This window comes from Tachyglossus aculeatus, chromosome 1, assembly GCF_015852505.1.
Source record: "Tachyglossus aculeatus isolate mTacAcu1 chromosome 1, mTacAcu1.pri, whole genome shotgun sequence".
Lineage (NCBI taxonomy): Eukaryota > Metazoa > Chordata > Mammalia > Monotremata > Tachyglossidae > Tachyglossus > Tachyglossus aculeatus.
The window spans coordinates 71050257-71068581 of NC_052066.1; the positions used below are offsets into that span (position 1 = coordinate 71050257).

Genomic DNA, 18325 nt, shown 5'->3' on the forward strand with positions numbered 1-18325 from the left:
TACCTCCTTCCCTTCCCCACAGCACCTGTATATATGTATATATGGTTGTACATATGTATTACTCTATTTATTTATTTATTTATTTATTTTACTTGTACATTTCTATCCTATTTATTTTATTTTGTTGGTATGTTTGGTTCTGTTCTCTGTCTCCCCCTTTTAGACTGTGAGCCCACTGTTGGGTAGGGACTGTCTCTATGTGTTGCCAATTTGTACTTCCCAAGCGCTTAGTACAGTGCTCTGCACATAGTAAGCGCTCAATAAATACGATTGATTGATTGATTGATTATCTGCTCTGTGACCTTGGGCAAGTCACTTAACTTCTCTGGACCTCAGTTTCCTCAGTGGCAAATGGGGATTCAATACCTGTTCTCCCTCCTACTTAGACTGGGAGCCCCATGTGGGACAGAGACAGTGTCCAACTTGATTACCTTGTATCTACCCCAGCGCTTAGAACAGTGCTTGACACATAGTAAGTGCTTAACAAATACCATTAACATTATTGTTAATAATGATAATTGTTAAGCCAAAGGAGGCTTTGGATATGGGACACGCAGCACAGCACAAACTGGAGAGCTTTCGTGCATCCTCCATAGCAAAGGTGGATTTCTGGGACAAACTTTGTTTCCAAGTCCTGAGAAATCCCTCGATTCTCCACACAATTTGGATGAAACCTGAATCAGTGGTTTTTATTGATCGCTTACTATGTACTGTACTAAACGCTTGGGAGTGTACAACCCAATAGAGCTGGCAGATACGTTCCCTGCCCACAGTGAGCTTACAGTCTAGGGAGGGAGACAGACGCGAGATTTCTGGCAAGGCTTGAGGACTTCCAAGCGGGGATGAGAAGATCTCCAATTAGGATTTTCTGGCCCATTAGTCCTTCAAAACCCAAACTCTCAAGTCCCTTTGTTTTTCACTCCTCCCCTCAGAAACCTTGCCTCTTTCGCTCCCAGGCTCACAATGAAAGGTTGGCACCTCCTCTACCGCCAAGTAAATAGGTGCTACTCTTTCCCAGCTGGGTCACAATCGGGACTCCCTCCCATTTTAGCATTTAGGTTGAAGAGTGTCTGCAAGTGCGCAGGAATACGAGTTAAATTTGCCCAAGTTTATCATGTAAGAACTCCTTAAACTCACATGCTTTTCTTGCACCTACTAGCAAGGATCCTCAGAAAGCAGCCACTTCTCTGGATGCTCCAGAGGCTGAGGGGGCAACAACCACATCGGACCCTTGCCCTCCTCCCGATGGTCCCGGTAGCCGAGAGTCTGTGGAAGGGACCCCTTCTTCCAAATCATCGGTCTCCCAGAAGGAAACGGAAGCACTCTCTCTCCTGGATGTCTTGAGGATCTCTGCCGTTCTGGAAGACACCTTGGGTCAGCTGTCCATCCTCAGCTTCGTCATGCCCGTTCCATATGAGAGCGAACCAGAAGACACTGTATGTGCCATGATTTTTTCTTCTTAAGTCCCATTTTCCCCCTCCTGTTCTAGTTCCCTTTCCTTCCAGTCGTCTTTCAGTGTAACCGTGTCATGAACTTCTCTCCTGGATGTGAGCCTCCTCATTACAGACCAACTTTTGAGGACCACAGTTTTCCTCATGCAGCTATGGGCCAAAATGCTCATGCTCTGAGTATTCCCATATTTACCCTGCCCAAGTAAAATGACTTATTCAAGAATGACAGCAGTGAAGGACGCCATTCAGATTTTCTACATTCCCCAGTGCAGGGCAGGGAGGAAAATTCCCCGCCTTCCCCTCCGCACCCCCCATTTCAATGCTGGCTTTCAGTACTGACTAAGGATAATACTGTGCTCTCTTATGCATTGTTCACCATGGGGCGTTTGTGTAGTGGCATAACAAATTTAAGAGGAGGAAGATTTATCTTGGCCCTATCCTGTTGAAATCCCCTGAGCCTTCAATCATCCCGGATCGAGCAGAAATGCCAATTTACAATGCCCTTCACATTTCGGGAAGAGAGAGAGGGAGAGAGAGAAAGTGTAAGTGAGGGAGACCCACCATACCGATGGATGCATTTCCATCAGTAGAGAATAACGGTGGTATTTGTTAAGCACTTACTGTGCACCGAGCACTGTTCTAAGCACTGGGGTAGATACAAGGTAATCAGATCGCCCCACGTGGGGCTCACAGTCTTCATCCCCATTTGACAGATGAGGTAACTGAGGCACAGAGAAGTGAAGTGACTTGCCCAGAGTCACACAAGCTGATATGTGGCGGAGCTGGGATTAGAACCCAAGACTTCCGACTCCCAACCCCGTGCTCTTTCCACTGAGCCACGCTGCAGTAGAGAGGCAGCCGAAGGACCAGAGTTCTAACCCAGCCCCGCCACTTGTCTGCTGTGTGACCTTGGGCAAGTCACTTCACTTCCCTGTGCCTCATTTACCTCATCTATAAAATGGGGAGTAAGATTGTGAGCCCCATGTGGGACAGGGTCTGTGTCCAACCTGACAATCTTATACCTACCCCAGTGCTTAGTACAGTGCCAGGAACATAGCAAGTGCCTAACGAATACCATTAAAAATAAAAAAGAGCCCAGCCTGGCAGCTAGAGGATCTGGATTCCAATCCAGGTTCTGCCACTTCTCTGCTGTGGGAGAAGGGGCAAGTCACAACTTCTCTGTGCCTCAGTTACCTTCTCTGTAAAATAGGAATTCAATAAGTGCTCTCCCTCCTACTTAGACTGCGAGTCCCATGTGGGGCCTGATTATCCTCTACCTATCCCAGCTCTTAGTACAGTGCTTGGCACAGTGTAAGCGCTTAACCAATACCACAATTATTAGTATTTCCAGGACCCATTATCCCTCTCTACTCCAGGCCACTTCCTTCATTTCTCCTCATTCTTCCTGGTTCCGGGACTTTCTCCCGCCCTTTTTCTACTATTTCCTCCCCCGTTTCCCCTTCCCCTTGCTCCCACCTGCCCATGTGTCTTTGTGTGGGTGCGTGGGCCTCCCTGTGTCCCTGGGACCTTGTGTGTGTGCAGTCACATGTCTCATCTGCACAAAAACTTTTTTTTAATGGGATTTGTTAAGTGCTTACTATGTTTCGGGCACTGTACTAAGCCCAGGGATAAATAATCCAGTTGGACACAGTCCACGTCCCGCATGACCCCGTTTTGCAGATGAGGTAGCTGAGGCACAGAGAAGTTCAATGACTTGCCGAGGGTCACACAGCTGACAAGCGGTGGCGATGGAATTCGAACTCAGGTCCTTTCATTCACTCGTATTTATGGAGCGCTTACTGTGTGCAGAGCACCGTACTAAGCGCTTGGGAAGTACAAGTCGGCAACATATGGAGACGGTCCTTACCCAACAACAGGCTCACAGTCCAGAAGGGGGAGACAGGCAACAAAACAAAATCGTCAGAACAAATAGAATTAAAGTTATATGCAGATCATTAACAAAATAAATAGTAAATATGTACAAGTAAAATAGAGTATTTAATAATAATAATAATAATAATAATAAATAGGTCTTCCCAGGCCCGTACTCTTTCCACTAGGCCATGCTGCTTTTTTTTTTTTCCAACTAGCTATTATTAAGGCACCAAAGTATCCGAGAACAGCACCTGAACAGCGGTGCAGGAGAGGACACTGCTGTTCTGAAAAGAATTAGGAGTCAGGAGTAATTTTTTAGGGCAATGATTTCCTAACTGTGCCACACAAAGGAATCTTTCTCATTTGTGAATCTCCTCCCAACCTAGTCTGTGTTTCTAAACATATTTTGGTTTTTCCACTGTGTAAATGTTGCCTTGCAAATTTTAACCTTTGAGTTTTATTAACAGATTTGCAGTTAAATATGATTGCTGAAAAAGTACAATCTAATAATAATAATACTGTGCACACTGCATAGTATATATATACATATATATATTAGTATTAGCATATACTAATATATACTCTGTCAAGCAAATATAAATAATAATATATATTTATGCCTGGCTTAGTGGAAAGAGCACGGACTTGGAAGTCAGAGGTCATGGGTTCCAATCCTGGCTCTGTCACTCATCAGCTGTGGGACTTTGGGCAAGTCACTTACCTTCTCTGTGCCTTAGTGACCTCATCTGGAAAATGGGGATTAATAATAATAATAATAATAATTTTGGCATTTGTTAAGTGCTTACTATGTGCAAAGCGCCATCCTAACTGCTGGGGAGGATACAAAATGGGTTTTTTTATGGCATTTATTAAGTGCTTACTATGTGCAAAGCACTGTTCTAAGCGTTGGGGAGGTTACAAGCTGACCAGGTTGTCCCACGGGGGGCTCACAGTCTTCATCCCCATTTTACAGATGAGGTAACTGAGGCACAGAGAAGTAAGTGACTGGCCCAAAGTCACACAGCTGACAATTGGCAGAGCTGGGATTCGAACTCATGACCTCTGACTCCAAAGCCCGGGCTCTTTCCACTGAGCCATGCTGCTTCCCCAAGTGGGGCTCATAATCTTAATCCCCATTTTACAGATGAGGTAACTGAGGCACAGAGAAGTTAAGTGACTTGCCCAAAGTCACACAGCTGACAAGTGGCGGAGCTGGGATTCGAACCCATGACCCATGATTAAGACTGTGAGCCCCACGTGGGACAACCTGGTTACCTTGCATCTATCCCAGTGCTTAGAACAGTGCTTGGCACAGGGTAAGCGCTTAACAAATACCATTATTTTTATTATTATATAAGAATAAACGGGCACATTCCCTATCCACAACAAACTTAAAGTCTAGAGGGGATTGCAACTCCTGTTCTGAAGGAATCTGATGAAGATGACGTTGACCCTTTCGGCCACAGAAAAAATAACATTTTCATTTCTCAGAAAAACAGCGGGCCTGGGAGTCAGAAGGTCATGAGTTCTAATCCCGGCTCTGCCACTTGTCTGCTGTGTGACCTTGGGCAAGTCACGTCACTTCTCTGGGCCTCAGTTGCCTCATCTGTAAAATGGGGATTGAGACTGTGGGCCCCACGTGGGACAGGGGACTGTGTCCAACCCGATTTCCTGGTCTCCGTCCCAGCGCTTAGTACAGTGCTTGGCACATAGTAAGCGCTTAACAAATACCATCATGATTAGTATTATTCTTCTTAAAAGTGGGTCTTGGAAAGGCCGGTTGTAGCTCACAGCTGGTCACTGCAGCTCCAAGACAGATATTGAGAGAGAGGGGCACCAAGAGAGGGCATTCATTCATTCATTCAATCAATCAATCATATTTATTGAGCGCTTACTGTGTACAGAGCACTGTACTAAGCGCTTGGGAAGGGCAGTCTGTGCCCAGTCACCTGGAAGGTTTGGCAGTAGCCCAGGTCCCCTCATTCATCTGCCTGAAATCGTTGACTATAATATTCATTCAGTCGTATTTATTGAGCACTTACTATGTGCAGAGCACTGTACTAAGCGCTTGGGAAGTACAAATCGGCAACATATAGAGACGGTCCCTACCCAACAACGGGCTCACAGTCTAGAAGGGGGAGAATCTGGGCCTAATAAAGGGTCAATCAATTACCCAAGTTGACCTCTGCTCTCAAGCAAGGTGGTTTTAATGGCCTGTTATTAAACTGCAGAATCATTGGAACAACAACCCTCTGCTCCCTTTTTGCCAAGGTAATAATAATAATAATAATAATAATGATGGTATTTGTTAAGGGCTTACTATGTGCATAGCACTGTTCTAAGCACTGGGGGACACACACAAGGTGATCTAGCACTGTTCTAAGCACTGGGGAGGTTACAAGGTGATCAGGTTGTCCCACGGGGGGCTCACAGTCTTCATCCCCATTTTACAGATGAGGGAACTGAGGCACAGAGAAGCGAAGTGACTTGCCCAAAGTCACACAGCTGACCAGTGGCGGAGCCGGGATTAGAACCCATAACCTCTGTAGATACTGGGAGAGAACGTGGTCAAACGTAGGGAGGCTGGGTGCCTGGGGGAGATGGGGAGGGAGAGGAAGGCGCCCAGTAAAGCGGACCCTCTTAGGCATGAGTGCGAATGAGGGATCGGGCCGGAGCTCCCATAAATCATCATCAATCATATTTATTGAGCGCTTACTGTGTGCAGAGCACTGTACTAAGCGCTTGGGAAGTACAAGTTGGCAACATATAGAGACAGTCCCTACCCAACAGTGGGCTCACAGTCTAAATCTCGCCTCGTTCCACCTGCCAGCCACCTACTACTTCCTCAGACTTCTTCCTTGATCCCAAAGGCCTTTCACATTGCCGGGCATCCGGTGTTTCCTCAGGAAGCACTTTTTTTTCCAATTGGGGTAGGCCTGGAGGCACTGGGCACTCTGACTCAGTCGCTATTGTCCCATCAATCAATCGATCGTATTTATTGGGTGCTTACTGTAGGCAGAACACTGTATTAAGCGCTTGAGAGATTACAGTATCACAGAGTTGGTAGACACGTTCCCCGCCCATGACGAGCTTACAGTCTAGATGGGGAGACAGACCTTACTGTCGCTAAATAAATTCCGGATATGTACGTAAGTGCTGTTGGGCTGAGGGAGGGGTGGATAAAGAGAAGCAGCTCAGTGGAAAGAGCACGGGCTTGGGAGTCAGAGGTTGTGGGTTCTAATCCCGCCCCCACCACTTAGCTGTGTGACCTTCTGACTCCCAGTTCCATAGAGTGTTCATCATTTTAACATTTGGTAAACAAGTTTCTTTTAATTCCTTCCTTTGAAAAATCAAGGGTTGGGAGGAAATTTTTACTTCCCAAGTGCTTAGTACAGTGCTCTGCACACAGTAAGTGCTCAATAAATACGATTGATTGATTGACTGATTGATTGATTGACTTTGGGCAAGTCACTTCACTTCTCTGTACCTCAGTTCCCTCATCTGTAAAATGGGGATTAAGACTGTGAGCCCCACGTGGGACAACCTGATCACCTTGTATCCCCCACAGAGCTTAGAGCAGTGCTTGGCACATACTAGGTGCTTTACAAATACCATGATTATTAGAATGAATCTAAGTCCAAGAAGATACTCGCTTCAGGAATCCCTTCCTCTTAAACCCCAAGGAACCCTACCAATTTGCCCCTATTTAATAATAATAATGGCATAATAATAATAATAATAATTAATAATAATAATAATGGCATTTGTTAAGCGCTTACTATGTGCAAAGCACTATTCTAAGCGCTGGGGGGATACAAAGTGATCAGGTTGTCCCATGCAGGGCTCACAGTCATCATCCCCATTTTACAGATGAGGTAACTGAGGCTCTGAGAAGTTAAGTGACTTGCCCAAGGTCACACAGCAGACATGTAGCGGAGCCGGGATTCGAACCCACGACCTCTGACTCCAAAGCCCGGGCTCTTTCCTCTGAGCCACGCTGCTTCTCTGCTTCCTATTTCCTCCCAACCCTTGATTTTTCAAATGAAGGAATCAAAAGAAACTTGTTTACCAAATGTTAAAATGATGAACACTCTATGGAACTGGGAGTCAGAAGGTCATGAGTTCTGATCCCATCTCTGCCACTTGTTTGCTGTGTGACCTTGGTCAAGTCACTTCACTGGGCCTCAGTGACCTCACTTGTAAAATGGAGATTGAGACTGTGAGCCCCGTGTGGGACAGGGACTGTGCCCAGTCTCAGTTCCCTCATCTGTAAAATGGGGATTAAGTCGTGAGCCCCACGTGGGACAACCTGATTATCTTGTATCTACCCCAGCACTTAAAACAGTGCTTGGCACATAGTAAGCGCTTAACAAATACCATCATCATCATCAACCTGATTTGCTTGTACCCACCCCGGGACTTAGTACAGTAAGCATTTAATAAATACCACACTTATTATCACTTAACGCGCCTGTAATTTGATACAGGTCCAAACAGAGAAGAAGGAATATTAGATAATTTTTTTTTCCCCACAATTTAAGAGCTCTCCATGCTCTGGTCCTCTTACTGTAATTAGCAGGTCTATGTCTTTTATGTTGTTTTCCTTTTCTTACTCTTTCATGTTTCCTTATCTGTCTGTGGCCAATCCTCCCCCTCTCCCCTTATTCTTAGATTAAGCCAGAAACAGAGGCTAATTCTCTTTCACATGTTCTCTTTCCCAGTATGTGCGTGTAGTAAGTGCTTAATTCATTCATTCATTTAATCATATTTACTGAGCGCTTACTGTGTGCAGAGCACTGTACTAAGCGCTTGGAAAGTACAATTCAACAATAAAGAGAGACACTGTGGCTCAGTGGAAAGAGCACAGGCTGGGGAGCCAGAGATCGTGGGTTCTAATCCTGGCTCCGCCACTTGTCAGCTGTGTGACCTTGGGCAAGTCACTTAATAATAATAATAATACTAATAATGGCATTTATTAAGTGCTTACTATGTGCAAAGCACTGTTCTAAGCTCTGGGGGGATACAAGGTGATCAGGTTGTCCCAAGGGGGGCTCACAGTCTTCATCCCCATTTTACAGATGAGGGAACTGAGGCACAGAGAAGTTAAGTGACTTGCCCAAAGTCACCCAGCTGACAATTGGCAGAGCTGGGATTTGAACCCATGACCTCTGACTCCAAAGCCCGGGCTCTTTCCACTGAGCCACTCTGCTTCTCTAACTTCTCTGGGCCTCAGTTCCCTCATCTGTAAAATGGGGATGAAGACTGTGAGCCCCACGTGGGACAACCTGATTACCTTGTATCTACCCCAGCGCTTAGAACAGTGCTTGGCACATAGTAAGCGCTTAACAAATACCAACATTATTATTATTATTATTATTATTAATCACTGCCCACAATGGGCTTGTGAATGAATTCTTGCAGTATCATCTGCCCTAGACGAAGCCATTCACTGATAATGTTATTCTTTTCTTTTGAAATGCCTTACTAGAATTGTCCTTCACTTTAAGGAAAATGATGCCAAAAATGACTCTATCATAAGTGTCTACCAATTATATCAACACTTACTGTGCATCAGGGAGAAACAAAATGCCCTTTCTGGTTTTCCCCAAGTTTCCCTCCACCCGGTCTGCTTTTGTTTTCAACTTTGGGTAAATATTTCTTCTCCACAGATCTTTCAGTGTGGCCAAATAACAGGTCCATTGCATAGGCTTATTTGCTGATTCTTCTTACGTACACTCCCAAGCACTCAGCACAGTGCTCTGCACACAGCAGGTGCTCAATAAATATTATTAGCTGATTGATTGCTAGCTAAGTTTCATTCCAACTGTGGAAAACCCATCGATTCTTTTCCCTTGGCAAATATCTTCCTGGCTTTAATTTAAAAGATACTGTGGGACATTTAAAAATTATGCACATTTAAAGTTCTCTGTGTTTTATTTTGCACTGTCAGGCAAAGTGTTATTACCTGCCTCCTGCAGAGGAAAAAGGGATTATTATTTAGCTAAGGGGAAAGAGTATAAAATAAACAGAGTTCATGTCAGCGGCTGAGATCTTCCTGAGCTATGCCACAGCACCTGAATTGTTTTGGAATTTTCTGCGAGGGGTTGATGAACATGTAAAGACATACTTTTTACATCTGGGGCACTAACAGTAAAGAAAAACTTTCACTAGGCGCAAACAAAATGTTTCACAGAGGTGCAAAATATAACATGATACCACTTTAAATGTGCAGAATTTAAAAATGCCCCGTACTATTCTTCAAATTCAAGCCAGTAAGATATTCGCAAAGAGAAAAGGAGCAATCAGTTTTCGACAGTTATAATGAACATTAACTATCAATCCATCAGAGATGCAGCATGGAAAGAACGTGGGCCTGGGAGTTGGAGGACCTGAGTTCTAATCCAGGTTCTGCCCCTTGTCTACTGTGTGACCTTGGGCAGGTCCTTTACTTATCTGTGCCTCAGTATCCCCAACAACGCTAGTTGTTCTCCTCGCTTTTCAGTGGTGTTTCCTGCCACAGTCACAAAGAATTCCCAGCTTTTTTCTATACCTTTTCGTGGTCCATATCCTCTCTAAATACAAACTTCCAGACATGAGTTCAAGGAGGAAAATGTCTAATGGCCTTGACTTTAATTTACTATGGACTTCAGTCTCCTTTGAAAGCCTTCCCATTCTTTCTCATAATAAATTAAGGGAATTCAGAAGTCTGTGACTCCTCAACTATAAAATGGGAGTTATTAACGATGGCATTTATTAAGCGCTTACTATGTGCAAAGCACTGTTCTTTGCACAGTGAGCCCCATGTGGGACAGGAACTGCGCCTCCCTGATAAACATATCTATCCCAGCGCTTATAACAGTGCTTGATACATAGTAAGCGCTTTACAAATACCTTAAACAAGGAATCGGTTATTTTATATTTCAAGTCTATTTGTCTTCCTTGTTTACAGTCACAGTCAAAGCGCTTAGAACAGTGCTCGATACATAGTAAGCGCTTAGCAAGTACCATAAAAAATGAATCAATTATTTTATATTTCGAGTCTGTCTTCCTCGTTTACAGTTTCCCCTCTCTTCCTCTCTTGGCCTCACACCACGTCTCATCTATTGCTTTAGAGGGGAAGCCGAGAAATGGGGATAGATGTTCCAAGCCCCATAGTCACGGGAAACAAGCCAGAAACCCCAACAAACTCCCGGAGAGGAACCGTTCCCTCGCTGTTAGCCGAAGGGCCAAAGTCGACCAAATACAGCCTGAAGGATCAGGAGGCGAGTCAAGCTGACCCGACGATAGACCACCTCATCAACAAACCCACAAAGCAGACCATATTGACCGTGGAGACCCTCAAGAAAGTTCAAGCCGATAGGTAAGAGAGAAGGGGAGGAAATCCAGGAGCTTTTCTAATAACTAGAGCGGGGAGGGGATTGATTGATTTATTTTACTTGTACATATCTATTCTATTTATTTTATTTCGTTAGTATGTTTGGTTTTGTTCTCTGTCTCCCCCTTTTAGACTGTGAGCCCACTGTTGGGTAGGGACTGTCTCTATATGTTGCCAACTTGTACTTCCCAAGTGCTTAGTACAGTGCTCTGCACACAGTAAGCGCTCAATAAATATGATTGATGATGATGATGATAAATGGGTGGGTGGCACTAGAAGGAGAAAGGCTGCCTTCAAAATAATCAGAGTAATTATTATTATGATAGGCTGCCCTCGAAATAGAGAAGCAGCGTGGCTCAGTGGACAGAGCCACGAGTCTGAGGTCATGGGTTCAAATCCTGGCTCTGCCAATTGTCAGCTGTGTGACTTTGGGCAAGTCACTTCACTTCTCTGGGCCTCAGTGACCTCATCTGCAAAATGGGGATGAAGAATGTGAGCCCCCCCGTGGGACAACCTGATCACCTTGTAACCTCTCCAGCGCTTAGAACAGTGCTTTGCACATAGTAAGTGCTTAATAAATGCCATTATTATTATTATTAAATAATCAGAGTAATTATTATGATGATATTTATTAAGCACTTACTATGGGTCAATCTCTGTTTTAAGCTCTGAGGGAGTTAGGTGTCACACAGTCCCCGTCCCAAATGGGGCTCCCAGTCAGAGAGAGTAAGATTAAACTCCCATTTTACAGATGAGGAAGCTGAGGCTTAGAGAAGTGAAGTGACTGGCCCAAGGTCACCCGGCAGACATATGGCAAAGCTGGGATTAGAACCCAAGTCTCTCGACTTCCAGGCCCATATGTTCTTTCCACTAGGCCAAGCTGCTTCTCTATAGTGAATCAATGACTGGTGAAGGTTATAAACTCCCGAGAGGGAAGAATTGTGTTTAACTTGCATTGTAAGGCAGCACGTAGAGGTGATTAATCAATGAAGAATCATTGGTTCGTGAATTTCTCTGCCCCAGGGGTGATACACAGTCTTTTAGACTGTGAGCCCACTGTTGGGTAGGGACTGTCTCTATATGTTGCCAATTTGTACTTCCCAAGTGCTTAGTACAGTGCTCTGCACACAGTAAGCGCTCAATAAATACGATTGATGATGATGATGATGATACACGGGATCAGTACATTAGCACAAGAGAGTGAAAGAATGCCGGGCTGAGGTGAGGATTAGTAATGCGTTAATGGCTTTTTTTGAGGGTGGACTCCCAAATCCAATACCAGGTTCCAATCCCCACAGCTGTTTTCAGCCATGGTAATCAGAATAACCGTAATTGTGGTATTTGTTAAGCGCCTCCTATGTGCCAGGCACTATACTAAGCTCTGGGGTGGATACAAGCAAATCGGGTTGGACACAGTCCCTGTCCCACGTGGGGCTCACAGTCTTCACCCCCACTGTACAGGTGAGGTAACTGAGGCACACAGCATTCATTCATTCAATCGTATTTATTGAGCACTTACTGTGTGCAGAGCACTGTACCAATTGCTTGGGAAGTACAAGTCGGCAACATCTAGAGACGGTCCCTACCCAACAGTGGGCTCACAGTCTAGAATGGGGAGGCAGACAACAAAACAAAACATGTGGACAGGTGTCAAGTCGTCAGAACAAATAGAAATAAAGCTAGATGCACATCATTAACAAAATAAATAGAATAGTAATGTAATGGGTAATAATGGCATTTGTTAAGCGCTTACTATGTGCAAAGCACTGTTCTAAGCGCTGGGGGGGATACAAGGTGATCAGGTTGTCCCACGTGGGGCTTACAGTCTTAATCCCCATTTTACAGATGAGGGAACTGAGGCTCAGAGAAGTTAAGTGACTTGCCCAAGGTCACACAGCAGACGTGGCAGAGTGGGATTCGAACCCATGACCTCTGACTCCCAAGCCCGGGCTCTTTCCACTGAGCCACACTGCTTCTTGATAGTAAATATGGACAAGTAAAATAAATAGAGTACATATGCTGTACAAACATATATACAGGTATTGTGGGGAGGGGAAGGAGGTAGGGCTGGGGGGATGGGGAGGAGGAGAGGAAAAAGGGGGCTCAGACTGGGAAGGCCTCTTGGAGGAGGTGAGCTCTCAGTAGGGCCTTGAAGGGAGGAAGAGAGCTAGCTTGGCGGATGGGCAGAGGGAGGGAATTCCAGGCCCGGGGGAGTACGTGGGCCGGGGGTCGATGGCAGGACAGGCGAGAACGAGGTACAGTGAGGAGATGACTGTGCAGTGAAGTGACTTTACCAAGGCCACACAGCAGACAAGTGGTGGAGTCGGGGATTATAACCCATGACCTCCTGACTCCCAGGGTCAAGCTGTAGCCACTATGCCAGGCTAGGGCACTCTTGGGGGTTCTAACTAGGGTGCTCCATTAATACCCCTGGAGATTGCAGCCACCATCCCATGACTGTTCTATTTAGGCCGCCCCCCGCCCACCCTGCTCTCCAAGAGGCCCAGGAAACATTTTGAGTTCAGATCATCGGTCCTGCCCCCCCCAGGACCAACAACTGCAATTGGCAGGGAATGCCCAGTGGCAGCCAGCCAGCCAGCCAGCCAGCCAGCCAGCCAGCCAGCCAGCCCTGTGAACGCAATTCTCTCTGAATTAGCAGGTTCATCACACAGACAACACTAGCACTCTTTGTTATCTGAACAGATACACTGCATTCACTTAGTCTGGACATTTCAACTGCAACAGTAATTGCCCAACAAAATTTTAAAGCAGATTCCTGAGCTTGCGCTTGTTCTCATTTACAATCTGGGGATCGCAATCCCTTGGAAATAATGCTCTGCTTTCCTGCCATTCTCGGCTCTTTTCTTGGTTCATCGCCCTGATGAAAACCAGCCCTCCTGGTGAACACCATTTTCCAACTTTTTTCCCTCCCGGGACCAAGCATTTGTCTCTCCTCCACTCCTTCCCAACTAGATTGGTAAAATCCTTGATGACAGGGACTGTATCTCCTTTCTCTAGTGTACTTTCCCAAGTGTGCTCTGCACAGAATAAGCCCTCAATACATACCATTGATCAATGGATTGATTCTATGCTTTGGAGATATTATAAACTTCTCTAGCTCTTGCCCTTTCCCCTTGGGAGGGTCCTGAGGAGTGAGCAGATTTTTTTGGTGGGGGGGATTCTTTTAATGGTATCTGTTAAGTGCTTACTGTGTGCCAGGCACTCTACTAAGTACTGGGATAGATACAAGATCAGATTGTCCCACATGGGGCTCGCAGTCTTAATCCTCATTTTACAGATGAGGTAACTGAGGCCCAGAGAAGTGAAGTGACTTGCCCAGGGTCACAAAGCAGACAGGTGGCAGAGCCGGGATTAGAATCCACGTCCTCTGACGCCCAAGCCCGGGCTCTTTCCACTAGGCCATGCTGCTTCTCAGTTCCAGTTGTCAGTTCCAGAAACTTCTGGCAATCTCTACCTGTCTTCATGAGGGGTTTAGTTTGGCCTAGGCTGCCATGGGGTTGTTGTGATGAGACAGACAAAAAGTTGTGAAGCTTTCCTCAGAGCACTGAACTGAGGAACTCAATTCTGAACGGGAGGGATCACTTCACCGTTCCAGTGAAAGTTTGGTGCCTCTCTGGAAACCAAAAAGAAAACTTACTCGTTTCAAAGGGGAGGTGGTTTTTGTAGCCTGGACATTGGATTCATTCATTCATTCAATCGTATTTATTGAGCGCTTACTGTGTGCAGAGCACTGTACTAAGTGCTTGGGAAGTACAAGTTGGCAACATATAGAGACGGTCCCTACCCAACAGCGGGCTCACAGTCTAGAAGGGGGAGGATAAATACTAATTTATCGAATACTGATTGGATAAATCAGTATTCGAGCCAGAAACTGTCTCAAAGCTATGACTCTAAGGTTAAATGGAGCACAGAAGAGCAAATGGACATTTTCCTGATAAACTCTTCCAATCAACCAGTGGTAGTTATTGAGTGCTTACTGTCCCAGAGCACTGCACTAAGCAGTTGGGAGACTACAATGGAGCAGAGTTGGTAGACAGATTTCCTGCCCACAACAATCCTACAGGACTAACCAGAATTGGTCCTTCTCATGTTCAGGGTGATAGTTCTTCTCCAAAGCCGTCCTGAAGTGACCTGAGTAATAATATTCTTGGAATAGTCCCCAGCCTCCATTGTTCACTTACATTTGGCAGATAGCTCAGTCACAGACCCCAGGGTGCTATATAACCTTGGGAAATGCATTTCTTCAGCACTTTTCCAGAAGCAGTGCAAAAATTGAAGGAGAAAAATCAAAACAAAAAACAAACCCTTTTTTTCAATCGTATTTACTGAGCACTTACCGTGTGCAGAGCACTATACTAAGCGCTTGGGAAAGTACAAGATAGCAATAAAGACAATCCCTTCCCATAACAAGCGCACAGTCTAGAGTGGGGGAGACAGATATCAGTACAAGTAAATAGACATCAATATAAATAAATAAAATGACAGATATATACAAAAGTGCTGTGGGGCGGGGAGAGGGGGAAAGAGCAAAGAGAGCAAGTCAGGGTGACGCAGAAGGGAGTGGGAGATGAGGAAAAGTGGGGCTTAGTTTAGGAAGGCCTCTTGGAGCAGATGTGCCTTCCATAAGGCTTTGAAGGGCGGGGAGAGTAATTATCTGGTGGATTTGAGGAGGGAGGGCGTCTAGGCCAGAGGTAGGACATGGGCGAGGGGTCGGCGGTGAGACAGGCGATTATTACTCTATTTATTTATTTTACTTGTACAGATCTATTCCATTTTATTTTGTTAATGTGTTTGATTTTGTTCTCTGTCTCCCCCTTCTAGACTGTGAGCCCGCTGTTGGATAGGGACTGTCTCTGTACGTTGCCAACTTGTACTTCCCAAGCGCTTAGTACAGTGCTGTGCACACAGTAAGTGCTCAATAAACACAATTGATTGATTGATTGATTGATTGAGGCACAGTAAGTGGGTTAGCACCAGGGGAGCAAAGTGTGCGACTGGGTTGTTGAAGGAGAGAAGCGAGGTGAGGTGGGAGGGGACGAGGTGATGGAGAGCTTTAAAGCCAATGGTGAGGAGTTTTTGTTTGATACGGAGGCTGATAGGCAACCACGGGAGATTTTTGAGGAGGAGGGTGACATTCCCAGAGCGTTTCTGTGGAAAGATGATCCGGGCAGTGGAGTGAAGTACGGAATGGAGTGGGGAGAGGCAGGAGGTTGGGAGGTCAGAAAGGATGCTGATGTGGCAATCTAGGCGGGATAGGGTGATTGTACTAACGTGGTAGCGGTTTGGATTCATTCATTCATTCAATCGTATTTATTGAGCGCTTACTGTGTGCAGAGCACTGTACTAAGCACTTGGGAAGTATAAATCGGATGGAGAGGAGGAATAAAAAAATGAACACATTCATCGCAGCAGTGAAGAACAAAGAGGTCAAGAATCTGCAACCATTCAGTGTGCACTATATGCTTTGCACACTATAGTCATGTCCTATAGAGTAAATGCAAGCTTCTACTTAAGTGCCACTTTAGCCTGGAATAATACAAGGGGCTGAGCTTTCTCGGTTACTGTAACCAAAGAACAGATGTTCCTGTTTCAAGACCTCAGTATATTAAAGTTTTATCTTCAAAGTTGACTGAATACAATAATAATGATAGTAATAACTGTGGTGTTTGTTAAGCACTTACTCTGTGCCAAGCACTGTACTAAGTGCTGGGGTAGACAGAAGATATTCCGGTTGGGCACGATCTCTGTCCCACTTGGGGCTCACAGTCTAGGAGGAAGGAAGAACAAGTACTGAAACGAGAACTGAACAAGTTCTTCCTTTTAGGCTACTGGGCTTCCAGTAGCCCCATCAAATATTGGAAGACCTAAGTTAATAGACAAAACAGAAGCAGTGTGGTCTAGTGGAAAGAGCACGGGCCTGGAAATCAGAGGACCTGAGTTCTAATCTCAGCTCTGTCACTTCTCTGCTGGGCGACCCTGGGCAAGTCACTTACCTTCCCTGTGTCTCAGTTTCCTCATCTGTTCTCCCTCCTACTTAGACTGTGCACCCCATATGGGACCTGATTATCTTGTCTCTACCCCAGCGCTTCGTACAGTGCTTGGCACAAAGTGCTTAACCAGTATGACAATTATTATTATTATAACTGACGTTGAAGACTAGTGAGTGCTTTTCACTTTTGAACCGCTTTATTAACGAACGGCGACCCCTCACCAAGGCAGAGGAGCCACATTAATGTGGTCTGTTCTTCTCTCATTCTCCCTGGCAGGCAGTTTGCAAGTGATGTGATCGCTGAGACCCTTCAGGAGATGCAAGTTTCGGGCATGTTTACAAGTCTCGTGAGAGCTCTGGAGAGAGAAAAAGAGAAGAAAACCCATTTCCATGACATTGTTGTCAGGTCAGAGTCATAACAGGTGTATCTGTTTTTCTCTACGTGAAGACACTTAGAGTGTCCCATTGCAGGCCCAGACTTTTAAAGGCAAGTCTCTTGCTTGTGTCATGGGAAGTCGATTGGCCGCCTGGATTCCTCGCCCCATCAAGGCTCTCACGGTGCAAACGATTCACTCCATGTAGCTAAGCTTCAGTTTCCTCTTCTAACAGTAATAATAATAACAATTCAATCATATTTACTGAGCACTTACTGTGTGCAGAGCACTGTACTAAGCACTTGGGAGAATACGATATAACAATAAACAGACATTGTGGTATATGTTAATATATGTATATATGTATATATATGTATGTATGTATACCTGTATATATGTATATATGTCTGTATATATTTATTACTCTATTTTACTTGTACATATCTATTCTATTTATTTTATTTTCTTAGTATGTTTGGTTTTGTTCTCTGTCTCCCCCTTTAAAACTGTGAGCCCACTGTTGGGTAGGGACTGTCTCTATATGTTGCCAACTTGTACTTCCCAAGCGCTTAGTACAGTGCTCTGCACACAGTAAGTGCTCAATAAATGCGATTGATTGATTGATTGATTGATGTTAAGCACTTACTATGTATCAAGTACTGTAGTATGCTTTAGGGTAGATGCAAGATAGTCCGATTGAACAAAGTGTCTGACTCACATGGGGCTTGCAGTTAAAGAGGGAGGGAGAACAAGTATTTTATCCCTATTTTGCTAACAAGGAGCAGTGTGATCTAGTGGAAAGAGCATGGGCCTTGGAATCAGAGGACCTGGGTTCTAATCCTGGCTCTGCCATGTGTCTGCTGTGTGACCTTGGGTGAGACTTCTCTGTGCCTCAGTTCCCTCATCTGTAAAATGGAGATGAAGATTGGAAGCCCCATGTGGGACATGGACGATGTCCAACCTGATTGTCTTGTAGCTGTGTGACTTTGGGCAAGTCACTTAACTTCTCTGGGCCTCCGTTACCTCATCTGTAAAATGGCGATTAAGACTGTGAGCCCCACGTGGGACAACTTGATTACCTGGTATCTCCCTCAGTGCTTAGTGCTTGGCACTAACTTGTGACCAAGCACTAACAGTGCTTGGCACATAATAAGCGCTTAACAAATGCCATCATTATTACTATTATTATGATTATTACTCCAGTGCTTAGTACTGTACCTGAACCATCGTAAGAGCTTAG

At 45.1% G+C, this 18325-nt stretch overlaps 1 protein-coding gene across 5 annotated transcripts in view; it reads left to right on the forward strand.

The window, feature by feature from the left end:
• The window catches only part of IQCG (IQ motif containing G), a 54391-nt gene that overhangs the window by 14311 nt on the left and 21755 nt on the right, over positions 1-18325 (forward strand). For 4 of the 5 annotated variants that reach the window (XM_038750371.1, XM_038750379.1, XM_038750361.1 and 1 more), the window contains 3 exons: positions 1160-1436; positions 10439-10686; positions 16989-17117. In XM_038750371.1, the coding sequence (XP_038606299.1) occupies positions 1160-1436; positions 10439-10686; positions 16989-17117 (654 nt within the window). The remainder of the gene's footprint in view (positions 1-1159; positions 1437-10438; positions 10687-16988; positions 17118-18325) is intronic. The other variant, XM_038750398.1, reaches the window with a different exon arrangement.